The sequence below is a fragment of the Mauremys reevesii genome, linkage group 18 (assembly GCF_016161935.1).
Source record: "Mauremys reevesii isolate NIE-2019 linkage group 18, ASM1616193v1, whole genome shotgun sequence".
Lineage (NCBI taxonomy): Eukaryota > Metazoa > Chordata > Testudines > Geoemydidae > Mauremys > Mauremys reevesii.
Window position 1 is genome coordinate 17,514,396 of NC_052640.1, and position 16,170 is coordinate 17,530,565.

General features: G+C 41.6%; 1 protein-coding gene and 1 long non-coding RNA gene across 6 annotated transcripts in view; one reads left to right on the forward strand and one right to left on the reverse strand.

Moving 5' to 3' along the window:
- The window catches only part of LOC120386095, a 22,669-nt gene extending 20,681 nt beyond the window's left edge, over positions 1-1,988 (forward strand). For 2 of the 3 annotated variants that reach the window (XR_005589522.1, XR_005589523.1), the window contains exons 4-5: positions 1,413-1,474; positions 1,551-1,988. This is a non-coding gene — a long non-coding RNA (uncharacterized LOC120386095). Of the gene's footprint in view, positions 1-1,353; positions 1,475-1,550 lie in introns of all 3 variants that reach the window. The other variant, XR_005589524.1, reaches the window with a different exon arrangement.
- The window catches only part of TOP3B (DNA topoisomerase III beta), a 23,769-nt gene extending 7,841 nt beyond the window's left edge, over positions 1-15,928 (reverse strand). The window contains exons 1-11 of one of the 3 annotated variants that reach the window (XM_039504931.1): positions 15,822-15,928; positions 13,716-13,879; positions 12,744-12,875; positions 11,576-11,682; positions 7,257-7,331; positions 6,106-6,302; positions 5,448-5,604; positions 4,164-4,277; positions 2,425-2,515; positions 1,906-2,060; positions 1,530-1,635 (exon numbers count right to left, since the gene is read on the reverse strand). In XM_039504931.1, coding sequence (XP_039360865.1) covers positions 1,530-1,635; positions 1,906-2,060; positions 2,425-2,515; positions 4,164-4,277; positions 5,448-5,604; positions 6,106-6,302; positions 7,257-7,331; positions 11,576-11,682; positions 12,744-12,875; positions 13,716-13,785 — 1,204 coding nt within the window. In that variant the 5' untranslated portion in view covers positions 13,786-13,879; positions 15,822-15,928. Of the gene's footprint in view, positions 1-1,529; positions 1,636-1,905; positions 2,061-2,424; positions 2,516-4,163; positions 4,278-5,447; positions 5,605-6,105; positions 6,303-7,256; positions 7,332-11,575; positions 11,683-12,000; positions 12,187-12,743; positions 12,876-13,715; positions 13,880-15,821 lie in introns of those variants that run through there. The other 2 variants (XM_039504932.1, XM_039504933.1) reach the window with 2 other exon arrangements.
- Positions 15,929-16,170: the final 242 nt, after the last annotated feature.

Here is a 16,170-nt window from a genome sequence, read left to right on the forward strand (position 1 = left end):
ATGAGTCACCTCAGTTCTCATGAAAGTGAAAGATGAGTAGCACTGGAATGAAATAGGCATAGGTCAGGCAAGGGCTGCGCAAGTTTCCTCACACAGGTCTGCTGCAGAACCACTGCCAATACTCTCTTGAGCAAAGAAGCCCGGTTGTGTTATCTTGTGAGCTGATTTAGTTATGTGTGCAACTGAGAGGATTAGGCCAAGATCCTCACATTTATTTTTATTTATGATCTAAAATCAGGATCTGAACTTGCATCTCTAGTGCCAGAAGACTATTGCTGTATCCCACTGCTAAACCTAACCCCAAATTTAGTCCTATTACTAAATTCTAGTGGCCTCTCGCACAAGTGTTGCAATAGATCACCTCTTACTAGTTTTAATTTAGCACAAAGTCACAGCTTACATTTCATTGAGTTTCCAATGTTTCTGTAATAGTAATAAATAATTATTATTATTAGCAGCAGCATTTATAGTATCACTTGTGGATTTCAAAGCACTTTACAAAGGTGGGTAAACATCATTATCCCCAATTTAAGGTAGGTCAACTGAGCTGCAGAAAGGTTAAATGACTTGCCAAGATGTCACATAATAAGCCACTGGCACAGCTGGGAATAAAAATCACGGCTCTTGGTTCCCGTTCCCATTCCCATGCCCATGCTCAATATGTTCTACCTAGCTGTAGGCCTCTGTAAAAGGGTTATGCAATCACTCAATACCCTAACACTCTTGCCTTTTCTGTTGAAGCTACGACTATTTTACTGATTTATGGAAAGTTGAAGGCATTTGTTAAAACTACAGATTAGTGCCAGCATCTCTTTTCCATAAAGATTTTAATTACAGTTCTTAAACAACAGTGTATGGATTATCTTTTTTTTTTTTTTTAAACTATACAAACTCCCTTTGAGAGATCAGAGAGTACAGGAAGGCAAAAATTAATTAAAAAAAAAAGACAAGTTATAGAAAATGCAAAAAAAGTCAGTTACTTTACTAAATATTTCACTTACAATCCCTAAGAAAATACATTCAGACTTAAAAGCTGCCATTCTATTCTAAATCCACTCTGTCGAGCTTCGGTATTACAGCAGCAAAGAATCCTGTGGCACCTTATAGACTAACAGATGTTTTGCAGCATGAGCTTTCGTGGGTGAATACCCACTTCTTCGGATGCAAGCAATGTATTACAGCATACATTGATTGCCCACTGATCTTAAAGGTATTGTAATATACAGGCACAAGAATAGTAGTTCATCTTTAGCTCTGAATTTCCTTGCCATCATGAGTTTAAGTCAATTTTTAATATTAATATAATGTAGTTTTCTGTACATTAATCTACTGTTCCTCATACTTCTATTTCAGCTTTTCAGGAGTTCCGGTGCAGTCACTAACTTTACTGGGTTTTTTTGTTTATACATCAGAACAGGATCAGTAAACTCCGTTCTTCCTGAAAATACCAGCTGGGGTTTCCAAACTGTCTCAGGTACCCAACCCTCTTGCAAACTCCTCTGTTTTTTTATAGTAAGAGTTGTATGTACCTAGTTCTGCTTCTGTTGCAGCTCTCATTGGAGTAATTGGAGGATGGTCCCCAGCATCATGACCTTTCCTTGGACGATTAACACCTTCTGACAGCAATGCCTTTACCTAGACAAAATGAAAAGGAGAAAGCAGAAACAAGTTAATAACGCATCAAGTCTCTCTACAGACTAATATGCTTTTCAGATCAAATGCATAAGAACACAAACCACAGAAAATAAATACAGTTACAAATTTGTATATTGACTACTTAGGTCTATAGACCATTAAGAGATGCTTGTGCTATTTGATAGCATGGATTTCTTGATACTGTTTTTCCAAGAACACTGGCCAAGAAAGAACTTGTAAAGCATTTCAAATTTTGCTTAATATACTTACTGTTTCTGCCCAGTAAGGGTTATTAGTCTGCTGTCTCAAAGATTCTTTCAAGTCAAAGTTTTCTGGATAGTGGGTTGTTTCAGTTCGAGGGTAGCTAATATAACCCTGAGTATAAAGTCGTTCTGCTATTTGCATAGCATGTTGTGGACCCATTCCTGGAGAAAAAAAAATAAATCATAGAGCTATGCAGAAGATTAATCTCTGCCTAGCAAACATTTCCCCATGACAGGTCTTAAATGGACTACTATGGTGTGTGTATTTTCTACAAAAGCATTTCATGACCAGAATCTGCTACTTTACCCAACCCTTCACTGCTGACAAATTCTCTAAATTGTATCAATTCTGCTTTGCTAACACAATGATCTTATATTACATTGTAGCTAGTAATCACTTGCCTGCAATGCTAACAAAGTGCAAATGTGCTTCATTTATTTCATGAGATGAAGCAGAACCCAACACATTTTCTCTTCAGAACAGTTTTAAAACTGAAATGTTTATATCTCCACATTATCTACATACCCAAAGCAGCGCTGGCAACTCGTAACATTTCTACTGTGTTCAGCGCCAGTGGTCTCTGCTTTGCTTTCTCCTTCTTACTCACAGATTCTACCTTAAAAAACAGAACAGCATTTCCCCTGTAAGTTCTGAACATGTTTAATTCATGATGATAGAAGATGAATTATGAAACTAATGCTAACAGCACTACACAGGCTTGTATTATCTATTTTGTTTTATTCTCTGGGCTAGTGTCCCCCAAGTCCTAAAATATTTCTTATTTCAAGGAAATTTGATTGAGGGAAGTTTTAGTAAGGTTGAAAACCTGGCCCTAAGATGTCTTTGTGCTGGAGGCCAGTTTAGCCCCAAGGTTAGAAGATGGAGAGAGGTAGCTTACTGATGGGGGGAGGGATAGCTCAGTGGTTTGCGCATTGGCCTGCTAAACCCAGGGTTGTGAGCTCAATCCTTGAGGGGGCCACTTAGGGATCTGGGGCAAAACCAGTACTTGGTCCTGCTAGTGAGGGCAGGGGGCTGGACTCAATGACCTTTCAGGGTCCCTTCCAGTTCTATGAGACAGGTGTATCTCCATATAGTATAATTATTACATCTTTACCTCCCACCCCCTCAGCTGCATGTCACTTCAATCAGCTAATGATTCAGTCCTTAATCCAAGTACAGTATCAGTTCTAACTACACCTCTACCTCGATATAATGCTACCCAATATAACACAAATTCAGTAAAGCAGTGCTCTGGGGGGGCGGGGCTGCGCACTCCGGTGGATCAAAGCAAGTTCGATATAATGCAGTTTCACCTATAACACGGTAAGATTTTTTGGCTCCCAAGGACAGTGTTATATCGAGGTAGAGGTGTACAATCCACATTTTTAAAGGCTTCATCCACATTCTTGGAAACTTGCTGGGTTTAAGCACATAAATCCAAATGTACTGTCAAACGAGTACTGTATAGAATGGAACTGGCAGTTAATTGGCTATACAGACTGTACAATACTATGTATGTAAATGTTTCTTAAATGCATTACTTGGTCCGTGTAGGCTCTGCTGGTGCACACGAAAGGTTCCCATGTGCTTCAATATAGTGCCGTCTGAGACAGTACTATGTAAATCTTTCCTAGTATGCTTTAACAAAGAGACTACTCTTTACAGTATGTACAAACAGAAAGCCTGGAAAACCCCTATTTTTGGACATCTATGTAAAATTTAAAAATTGCTAAGAACAACGCCTCCCCCAAAACAGAAGCCCCAACCATACACACTGCAGGAATATTGCCATATAAGTAATTAAATTATAAAGTATCTCCTGGGAAATAAGAAATCTATTCAGCAAGGACAAAGCAGTATTTCTCAGCAGGTTTAGTAATACAGACTTCTTGTCTAAAGGAAGCTGCCTTCCACCATGAGTGATGTCAACTCCCAAAGTCAATATTATTATTTCTATTATCAAGCACCTAAGTGTCCCATCCATGAATGAGGACCCCAGTGTGCTAGGTGCCATGGGAAAGGGGCTTCCACTAAGAAGACTACATGCCAGTAACTCTAAAATGACGTGAACCACAATCATAGCTCTTCTACCTTTCGTTCTGCATGCACACTAAATTGAACTAAAACCAAGACAAAAATGACATTTTATTGAATACCTTTTCTATTTCAAAATTAGAAGGGGGAAAAATATATTTTATATATAAATTATTTAGTACTTAAGCCATATGATATATGGCTTTACTTGTACTTACTACTGTTCTTACCTTTGCTTCTCTTGCCATCTTTGTTATGTTTAGGAACATTTGAGCAATCTCCCGATCGAACACCCTCACTCTATCCCACTCCAAAGTGAGCGAACTTTCTTTTTCATGGTTCACCTACGGGGGGAGGAAAAAAAAATCTAAATGTTTTGTATTTAAGTACAGGCTGACACACTCAAGCATTAACAACTTCCAGGCACAGTCTAAAGCCTCCTTTTGCATGGACTTCTGAGAAAGATGTGGATTCTTAGGGCCAGGGTTGTAGATGGCCTAGCTGGAGTTTCAGGTTCTGATTGATAAGTTTCATTCTACTTGCAGAGTAGTCAAATAGCTGACATGTTGAACGACCGATTTAAAGTTCTTTAGTGATTGTGGGTGTTTTAAATGACATGGGATAGGCAGCAGATAAATCAAAATAGTTTGTAAATAAATATAGATAACTATTCCATTTGTAATTATCTTAGACAGAGATGACTAATGCAATTCAGGTTTAAAATTCTGATTGTAAAGAAGTATCAACCTGCACCATCCTGGTAAAGATGCTAATAAACCTAGGCTCTTGGAGAACAGAAAATCAACGTTTGATGTTGGCATTCAGGAGAAGCATATCATGCAGGACTGGTAAAGGAAACAAGAACTGACACACATTAGCTTTCATCTTTTCATTTAAGATAAAAAGCTAATAGACTGCTCTATCATCCTGCTACTACTTGTTTAAAAAAGTCAGTGTACACACAAACACAACTTTTTGGTTAGTTCTCAGAGCTTCAACACCAGCAAGGCTAGTGAAACTGGTGTGAGCTATCAAAGTATTCAGAGGACTCACCTGGCAATTAGCATACTGAGTGTTACACTTTGCTGAGCCTGAGAGTTTTGAAGCAATGTGTTTTTGGCAGGCTAATTAAATCATGTATTGACTATAACTAGAGGATCAGTGCAAGGACTTACTTATCTGAAGCAACCCATTCTGAGTAATCATTCTGACTGAATCTAAGTTTAGACTGCTAGGATTCAAGAAGGCTGACAAACTGTGCATATAATCACTTTAATTTAAAGCTGACATCTTTGAATCTGTTCTGTGACAAGTGACTACATGCATATAAAATGAATAAAAATCCATCAGTTCTTTAGACTGTAAATTATAGGCAATCTGAATTCTAGAGAGCTGTTACAAGTGTGTAAGTTAATACATAGAGACAAAATAAAATTAATTTTTTCTGATAAAATGTGCACTAAATTTCACATATACAAACAAAACACACAACTATGCATGGCATAAAAAGTTACCTTGGCTTGCAGCACCCAATAAGTTTCAGGTTTGAAAGACTGGATTTTATCATGTCTTTCTACACAGAATCCAAGTGTCGGGGTCTGACATGGCCCAAAGGAGATGAGTGAACTGTCTAAATTGCCATATTTCCCCTGAAAATATTTAGTCTGAAACCTAAGAGAAAATATTGACAAAATTGTTTAAAAATGTTTGCATGTTAATAAATTCTATTCCCTTCAAAAAAGGGGAAATTTTCATAAACTCACATGGATACATATCAATGTAAGGACACACAGACCTCAGAATATTTTTTCAAGAGTGACCAAAATCTTTAATAGTCAATGTAATAAATAAATAAATAAAATAAAATAAAATAAAATAAAATAATCCTTCCACATAGGATCCTGTTACCTCTTGAAGAGACTGGGAAGAGGGACTGAGATAGAAATCAGGGTAAACAAAATTTTTAGAGCCTGGTTCAAGAAGACTCTTTAGCCAGAGAACATGTATATCAGAACTGCAATGGACAATCAGTGGCTCTTTCATAAAAACGGAATTAAATTTCACAAAGAAGTTAAAATTAAAAAGAAAATTAGGGTTACGGTTTTAATTAAAAAAAATATATGTATAAACTAGGTAAACAACTATCAGCACAAGAACAATCTTCTCTGTTACCTTGTAAATGCGCAGCCAATTCTCAGATCCAGCTCCTGGCGTGCATCCACTGACAGAGCCTCATTACGATTGGGTTCTCCCAGGCAGTTCATAGCATTACAGATGTCTGTGTCAGTAATGGAACTGAACTTTGCTCTGTAAACTGTCTTTTCAGTGCCACGAGGTTTATTCATAACAGGAAGAACAGCATCAAGAACCTAAGGGAAATAGAAGCATGTGTTAACAGTAATAGGAAGGCAAGGGTTTTCATGTCTGTGCATCTCTATAACACAGATTACACAGAATAATAGCCAATATATTACCACTTTCTTCCCACCAATGAGATTTCATGCTTTTCCATTAATATGCTGGCAAGAGCAGTATTGCTCATATACACATTAGAAACACATTAAGGAATAAACACATCATAAGCACCTATTTAACTAGACACTGACAGCTGGTGAAAGTGAAGCACTATTTCTAGACAAGTGCAAAAAAGAAAAACCCATGGGATTTTGGTTTGCAGAGTTCGCAGCATCACCCTGCAAAAGCTTGCCAGCTTCAATCTGAATTAACCTTTTAAGGCCTCAAAAGACAATTCAGTCATTATGACAGTGCTAAATAAAGCTGCAGATGAACACAATTTTATTAAAACCACTAAATAAAACATAGCCAAATCCACTAATGTAGTGTGTTAATTGCAGGTGCGGGATTGGTACGGAAGTGAGGCTGTACGAAGTGATACATTATATCCTTTTGTGGAAAAATCGTTAATTTTAATTCTATACCTATGGTGTACCAAATCCAAATCTCTCGTAGAGGCCATCTTAAAGTGTACAAGCTAAAATTTCTACCTTCCCAATTAACAGAGCACTGTGGTGACCAAGTTTTTACAAAGACAATAAAACAACTATTCCAGCTGTGAGATGTAGAAAGACTTTCGCCACAGATAAACAAAAGCTACAAGACTGATTTATGATTTGCAACTAGTGCCCTAGATGTTGAAAATCCATGAGTTATTCACCAAGTTATTCCATGCCTTAAAAATCTACTAGTCTAATTTGTGTAGCCTTTAGTACATATCCATAAACTAGTAACATGCCTGGTAACACAATGTATAGTAAACTTACATGTGTTATGGTTTTATAATAAAATAATAATGAAAATCTTACCTCAAAACAGATGTTTTCCCCCTCCTTATCACAATCCAACCATAAAACAATGTAGTCACAGCCTCTTCCTTCCACCTATAAAATAAATTAAAGTTTTCCAACAATTGAAAAGCAACTTCCTTCTGTTCCTAACTCTTTCAATGTTAGTATATTTACCTTCTGCATTTGTAAACTCAAATTCCAAATAGGTGATGAAACAGACTTTATTGGGGGGAAGGACCACAGTAGAGGGGAAGAGGAGTATAGTGGCTAAAGGATGGGACTGATAGCCAAGAAACCTGGGATCATATTCTCCACCTTCCTTCCTCCCTCCCCTTTTTCAAAAAAATCCACCTGAAAAAACCCAACTTGTTCTGTGAATCAATATAGTTATAATGAACACACACTGGTGTATGATTGTACTGTACCTACTCGTGCCTTTAAACTAGAAAAATCTCAGGGCAAAAACCTACTATTTATTTGGGAGTTCTCAATGACTATACACCTCAACAGCTTCCTTGCATCTGGATTTTATTCCTGGCTCTGCCACAGACAGCGTGTATAACCTTGGGCTAGTCCTTTAACCTTTGTGTCTCAATTTCCACATCTTTAAAACTGGGATACTATTATCTTATCTCACAAGGAAGTCATAAAGTTTAACTCATTATTTGAAAACGCATTCAATCCTCAGAAGGACAGAAGTGCAAATTGTTATGATTTCCAAAAAGTATTATTTTGTAAAAGCAACCATCGCCACACTGCACATCCAGCAATACAGCTGCCTTCTGGAGACTGCATTTGTAGGGAGTGATAAATAAAGGCCATAACTAGTATTAATAAACAGCTCGCTTTCCATGGCTTATACGTGCTACAAATGAAGTGAATTGTGAAATGAATGAATTGTGTGTCTGTTGTGCCTATTGTACAGAGTGACACATCAAGGGTCAAATTCTGAAGGCAAAGGCAAAATTGAATTCAATGGGTCAAGGATCTAGCACTAACCAAACAGCCACTTATAACAATAAAAGAGAGAAGGCCTGGTGGACTAACAAAGAGCTGCCTTCTGTAGTGAGGAAGACTGAGGCTATGGCTACACTATAGCTTATGTCAGTATAAGATATGTTGCTTACGGCGATGAATAAGTCACCCCCTTTAGCAACCTAAGTTGCACCAATCTAAGCACCAGTGTGGACAGTGCTGTCAATGGGAGAGCTTCTTCTGCCAAAAAAGCTACCTCCGCTTGCAGGGGCTGGAGTAATTAAGTCCACTGGAGCGCTTTCTCCCATCGGCTTAGAGCATCTGCACTAGTAGTGCTACAGTGATGCAGCTGCACTGTTGTGAGCCCTGTAGTGTAGCCATAACCTCAGATTTGGGAGCAGACTCATCTCTCTCTTCCCAGATGGTATTCTAGCACACTGAAAGGCAAGACTCCCAAGATATGGGATGGGGCAAAGATGGTGTGACAGTCAGGGTCCAGACACCAAGGGTTTCAAAGAGGATGGAGCTAGGCTGTTCTCAGTGGTGGTAGATGACAGAACAAGGAGCAATGGTCTCAAGTTGCAGTGAGGGAGGTTTAGGCTGGCTATTAGGAAAAACATTTTCACTAGGAGGGTGGTGAAGCACTGGAATGGGTTACCTAGGGAGGTGGTGGAATCTCCTGCCTTAGAGGTTTAAGGCCCGGCTTGACAAAGCCCAGTCTGGGATGATTTAGTTAGGGATTGGTCCTGCTTTGAGCAGGCGGTTGGACTAGATGACCTCCTGAGGTCCCTTCCAACCCTGATATTCTATGATTCTATGAATCCCAAAGAATAAGCAACTGAATCAACTGGTTATATACAATGTTATTGTGTATAAATATATGTCAAGTAAGGTCTTTTATGAAAGCTTGTAATGTCCTAAACTTGATGGTCACTAGGAGATATATGTATACATTCATAACCATAACCTGTATACATATACATGTGGAGAAAGTTGCAATTGTAACTATATTGCACTACCTAGCAGTGTGGTGAGGCAATCAGACAGGGACAGAACATACCAGGGCAGGCTCCAAGCACCTAGCACTGTCCAGTCAGGAAGAGACAACAGTGGACCATTGAAGTTAATGGGAAAACCCTGAAACAACTTGAAACTGAAATGAAACCCCTAGTCTGAGACACACACACCCCTCCCCTGTGTAACCATGAATTAACATAGTCTGAGAAAAGGGGAAAAAAAGGACTATAAAGCATTTGAAGTGAAGGTTATCCAGAAACTGAGGGGCAGCATCTAAGCGAGGTGCTGTCTATGAAGCAATGGATCCCCTCTAGGACAGAGGGCATGCTGGGAAACTGTTCAGAGGAAACGGGTACCCTTTTCCTAATACAAGTTATTTAACTAATATTGTACAGAAGTGTAAAGCCTGAGATTGTTTATTTTCTGTGTAACCTGTATGCATTTGCTTTTCCTTATTATTTCATCTTTGAATCTATGATTTTTCTATTAAATACATTTTTTGTTTATTTCTACCTCAAGCAGGTCTCTGTTGTGCAAATTGTGTGGAGGGTATGTGCCAAAGTGAACTGAGAATTGGGGGCAGGTTTCACACCTCTGGGTGATAAACCAGCAGGGAAAAGTCCAAGTGTCAGGTAGTTAAGAACTTGAAAAAACAGATTTGGGGGGACTCAGGATCAGAAGGGATTGTTTAGGTCACCCTGCACAAAGTAACTAGCCTGGGGGAAGCCAGGGTGGGATTATACTCGTAGGCTGGCTACTGGTGTCAGAGTGCTGAACCATAACAGCATAGCATTAAGACATCCAAATTTACAAGGCAGGGGGTGAAAGAGACCATTATTGGTCTGGGTGATCTCCAAAATGTTACAGATGGCTACAATTCAAGAAACAACATATACTTCAGACTTTGAGAAACCACCTGCCTTTTGGGGGCAGAGTTGGAGGACATGTTACAGTGTTGAATGTAAAGGACATGGTACCCTTCCAAAATCATCCGAAAGGAGAAGGAAATGGTTGGGGGTAGACAGATTCAGTTCTCACTATTAAAAGGCTATAGTGCTATTAAAAGCACTACAGTGCTTCATTAAATTAATGAAGCACTGTAGAACTTCACTAGTTTACACTAGTGGCCAGAAGACAAAGATATGGGATTTTGTTACCTCAGGTGGCTCCCGATCAGCAGCGCAGCGGGGGTGCTAAGGCACTGTCTTGGCACTGCTGACCTTGCTATGCCCCGGAAGTTCCTGGTTGCTGGGCTTGCAGAGCCGGTGCTCGGGGCGGGGGTAGTGCGCAGAGCCCTGTGGCCCCTCTCCCCCGCCTAGGGGCCAGACCTGCTGCTGGCTGCTTCCAGGGCGCAGCACAGTGTCAGAACAGGTAGGGACTAGCCTGCCTTAGCCGGGCAGCACTGCCGATGAGACTTTTAATGGGCTGGTTGGCAGTGCTGACCAGAGCCGCCATGACCCAATGCCTTCCATTCCACAACCCAGTACTGGGTTGCGACCCGCAGTTTGAAAACCACTGATCTAGTCTGACCTCCTGTATAACACACATCATAAAATTTCCTAAAACTATTCCTTATAGTATATCTGTTATAAAAACTTCCAATCTTGATTTAAAATTGTCGCAATGGAGAATCCATCATGACCTTTGGTAAATTGTTCCTATGGTTAATTACCCACACTGTTAAAAATGTACACCTTATTTCTAGTCTGAATTTATCTAGGTTCAACTTCCAGCCAATGGACCATGTTATACCTTTATCCGCTAGACTGAAGAGCCCATTATTAAATATTTGTTCCCCATGTAGGTACTTATAGACTGTAAGGGGTGACTTGATTAACATTCTCTTAGATTCAGGGAGCTCAATCTATTTAGCTTATCAATCACTAAAAGGCATGTTTTCTAATCCCTTAATCATGCTCGTGGCTCTCCTCTGAACCCTCTCCCATTTATCAACATCCTTTCTGAGCTGTGGACACCACAACTGGATACAGTATTCCAGCAGCAACTGCACTAGTGCTAAATAAAGAAGCCAGATAACAAGGGAATCTCAAACAGGAGTAGAGAGGTTATGTATCCAAGGACTGCATTAGCCCTTGAGGCCACAGCATCACATGGGAGCTCGTGTTGAGCTGATTATACACGGCGATCCCCAAATTTTTTCAGATTCACTGTTTCCCAGGATAGAATCCTCACGTCGTGGATATGAAGCCTATGTTCTTTGTTCCTAGATGCATACATTTAGTCAAGCTTGTAGTTAGAGAGAACACTAACCATTTAATTCTCCCCTCCCCCAAAAAAACAACCACCACCACCACCAGTTTAAAAATACATCTCATAAAGAGTACCTGTAAAAATTTCACCATAGTTAATTTGGGGTTAGCTTCTTTCTTTTCTGTAGGGGCTTTGCTAAAAAGTTCTGCTGGATCAACTTTGTCCCAATTGTTATATTTTCCTGAAATGGGAAAGAGTATTAACTGGAGTTCTAAATACCTTAAACGAAACATTTATTGTACAAACACCTGGCTTTCAAAGCTTATCATAGCATGCTATCTTCAGAAATGGCATTCTTTAGGGAAGTTCAGTCCTTCATATGCCTCCACCAGGAACCATAATGACCTTTAACTTTGATTTATATTAATATCAGTCATATTTTAATGGGACATTAAAAACACAGTTCTACAGGAAATTTGTTTTGTAACACATTGCTATAACTGAAAGATTAAAGAGGAGAAAAAAAAGCTATTTTTCTCTATTTCCACAATTTACTCACTTTGAGCATTTAACAGTCCTTTATGCATAGTCAATTTCATTGTTTCTCCTATATAGTCAGTTGGGTCCCATTAGCTTGTTTCTTTTGTCTTCCATATCTCAAAGTCATTGTTGATTGTAATTTATAGCACTAACAAGTGCTGTACCTTTTCAAAGCACTGTGCAAACTATTAAATCCTCATAACACCTGTGAGGTAGTTAAGTATCATCTTCATTTTACAGATTGAAAAACAGTTCTCAAATGACAATTTCAACGTCAGAGTGAGTCAGTGACAGAGATAACATTAGAAGCCAAGGAGTTCCTAGTTTCCAGTCATGTACTTAAGACACTATACAATGCCTTGAATATTCCATCACATTTTAGACAGTGCCCTTTTAATAATATTTTGCATTTATAAAGTACTTTCCATTCAAGAATCTCAGTGTGTTTTACAAACTTGAGCAAATTTAGCCTCTCATCTCCCCATTTACAAATTAAAATAATAGAGGCACAGAGAAGGTAAGTGACTTGCCCTAGATCACACAGAGTCTGTTACAGTGTGAGGCATGAAACCTAGAGCTTCCGACTTTAGTCCATGTCCTAACTCGAAGGCTATCCTTCCTTTCAACCTCCTTTCTCTTATCCAATGTTCACTGCAGCGCTGACTCTGATTTTACCATCAAGAGTTAACTTTGCACCAGCGTTGTTGTTTTTTAAAAGTTGCACAAACTGCTCAAATTCAAACAAATAACAATAGACAATACCTATGAAATCCAGAGTCATCACATGACCACACACAGATGTCATTTTGAAGTAGACACTCTGTCCTATGAATGATCCAGTGTACTCATGCACAGAGCATGCTCCATTCAGCCCTTTATGAGAGGACATGTTTCCTATTACAATAAAAATAATAATTATTAACAGGCGCTAAAATACTGAAAGTAATCTTGTTTCTTGCATCATGAAATTCGCTCTTCCCTCTGTTTCTCAACTCAGATTTCCCTGAAACTCTTTTCCACTCTCTAAACAAGTTTATCTCCTGCCAACTCCCACCTTTGGGCCTTTATTAACATATCGCTTTATATTTGGAACACCCTTCTATTTAACATATCCCAAACTTCCTTCCTCTTCTCTTTCAAAAATTCCTTCTGAAAGCTCAACTTGTCCTGTGGATCAACACAAGTATAATGAACACACTCTGCTCTATATATGATCTGTACTGTACCAGCTCATGCCTTTAAGCCAGAAAAACCTCAGAGCACGGGATCTGCTATTTATTAAGCATCTCTCAACAACAGTACACCTCAATGTACAGTAAAAATACTATATTAAATAACAAAAGCAGACTCCTGTCACAGAGGCTGCTACTTTATTTTTCAATTTTATGGTTTTCTGAGGGTACGGGAAAATGGAATGATGTAGGAGAGCTCTATAACAACCTTTTAAATTCTGAGTGCCATACAGCTTCCTCATGATCAGCTGTCTGCCACTGGCAGCCCAGATTAACATTGGGAGGTGACAGCTGCCCAACAGCATCCAAGTTAGCTGTCCAGGGTTCTTTTAGCTCCCAACTTCCCTGAAGTCCAGTAGCCTTTGTAACATGCAATCAGTAAACTGCTTCACTTCCATATGCTTGCATGTTCTAATGGATTTAGTCCCTACAATACAAATATACTGTTTGTCAGAAAGAGAAACAAAAAAGGCTGAAGAGATTAGCAAATTTTCCATCTTACCTCTTGAGAGGATCTTGGCTATAGACTGAGCCAGAGAAGGCTTCTCTGCAACCATCAACACTGTCTTCATTTTCAGTTGAGGAGTTCAAAGGGCTTCAGACCTTAATCATGGGATTTTAGCCTAGCATAAACTACAGTTTGTTCTCTCTCTGTTATCCTTCGACCTAAAAAGAAAAAAAAAATAACCGCTCAAAATTAAGTGAAATCATTTGTGGAAAAAATGGTATACAAAAGTGTGCCAACAATACACATTTTCCTGTTCCTAGTCTTTTTCAAATAGCTATTCCTATCCTCTAGCGCTGTCTTTAGGTACTCCTATAGTTACTTACCATTGGTGTCAGCATTTCTATTAACATGCAGAGGTTTATAGCTTGACTAAGGGCAGGTCTACACTATGGGGGAAAATCGATATAAGATACGCAACTTCAGCTACGTGAATAACGCAGCTGAAGTCGAAGTATCTGATATCGAATTACTTACCGTCCTCACGGCGCAGGATTGACGTCCGCGGCTCCCCATGTCAACTCTGCTACAGCTGTTCGCGTTGGTGGAGTTACGGAGTCGACATGAGCGCGTTCGGGGATCGATATATCGCATCTAGATGAGACGCGATATATCGATCCCCGAGAAATCGATTGCTACCCGCCGATACAGCGGGTAGTGAAGACGTACCCTAAGAATTCACTCCAGGATGAAAGCTGCCATAGTTTTCCAACCAGGAACTCCTTTGGGGGCTTCAGATACTTTTAAATGACTGGAGAAAATAGATATTTCCACTTTCTGAAGCCTAATTTAAAAACCCATGATTTTTTTTTTCCACTCATCAAATTCAACTTTCCAGGATGGATGATCCACAATGGGAACTAGCATTCTTAAACACTGTTTTTCCAAGTCCAAACAAACTAAGTAGTTCTCTCATTCCCCGTTCTTCTCTCCCATGTTATCTAAACCAGTGGTTCTCAACCAGGGGCCCAGGGCCCCTTGGGGAGGCCTCAAACAGGTTTCAAGGGACCCACCAAGCAAGGCCAGTGTTAGATTCACTGGGGCCCAGGGCAGAAAGCTGAAGCCCCCGCTGCACGGGGCTGAAGCCCAGGGCACTGAGCCCAGCCACCCAGGGCAGAAGCCAAGGCCTGAGCAACTTAGGGCTAGTCTACACTGGCAACGCTGAAGTGTTGCTTTAATATGCCTTGAGTAGTCGTGGCACTTTCTAAAAAAAAAAACTCACCTCCATGAGAGGTGTAGCTACCAGCGCTGGTGCACGGTCTACACTGGCGCTTTACAGCACTGAAACTTGCTGTACTCAGGGGGGTGTTTTTTCACATCCCAGAGGCAAAAAGTTGCAGCGCTCTAAACTGCCAGTGTAGACAAACCCTTAGCTTCAGCGGGGGCCTCCTGTGGCATCGGGCCCCAGCCAATTGCACTGCTTGCTACGCCCTAGCGCCGGCCCTGGCTTTTATAAGCAGAAAACCAGCTGTTGTGGCACAGGTGGGCTATGGAGTTTTTATAGCGTGTTGGGGTGGGTGGGGGCTCAGAAAGAAAAAGGTTGAGACCCCCTGATCTAAACCACAGTCCGATTTCCCACCCTGGCTCTGGGTTGCTCTACTCTGAAACTCCTGAGCGACGCCGGGTGTTTCACGACACAAATTCCACAGGAAACCGATTTCACTTCATTGTAAAGCGACTGTAACGCTCGCAGTCCCCGGAGGGCAGCGGAGGCGGCTTTCACACCGCTGCGGTGACACCAGCGCTCAGAGCCGCTGTCACCGGGGGCCTGTGGCGGCCAAGGGCCCGATCTCGCAGACGGGATGCCGCACAGGGAGCGCTGTGCCCGGCCCGATCTCACCGCAGGAGCGGGGCCCTGTCACGGCCCAGCTGCCGGCCCCCGGGGGTCCGGCTCCCTGCACCGGGGCGAGGGCAGGTGCCACCCGGGCTACAGGCTGCCGGACCCACTCCCTCCCGCGGAGACACCCTGACAAGGCGAAGTGTCCCTGTGCCCCGTCCCGGCGCCTGCTGCGGCGCTCGACGGGCCGAGTCCCGCCCGGGCGGTACCGGGGTCTCCCCGCCAGCCCCTGACCCAGAAGGCGCCCCCCGTAGCGGCGCGCTCACCGGCCCCACAGGCTCCGTACGGCGCCATTGACACCGCATCCACTGCCGGGTCACACAGCGCCGGAAGCTACCGGGGACTGACCCCTCCCACCAGCTCCGAGAGAGAGCGCGAGCGAGCGAGCGCGCCCCATCGCCCTGCCCTCAGGGAGATGCTCTTCCCCCATTGGCTCTGCCGCCTGCCCTCAGGGAGATGCTCTCCTCCCATTGGCTCCGCCGCCGCTTCTACCCTCAGGCTGAGGCTATCCCCCATTGGCCCCGCCCCCTGGCCTCAGGGAGATGATCTCCCCCCATTCGCTCCCCCCTCCTCAGGCAGAGGCTGTCCCCCCACTGGCCCCGCCCCCTGTCCTCA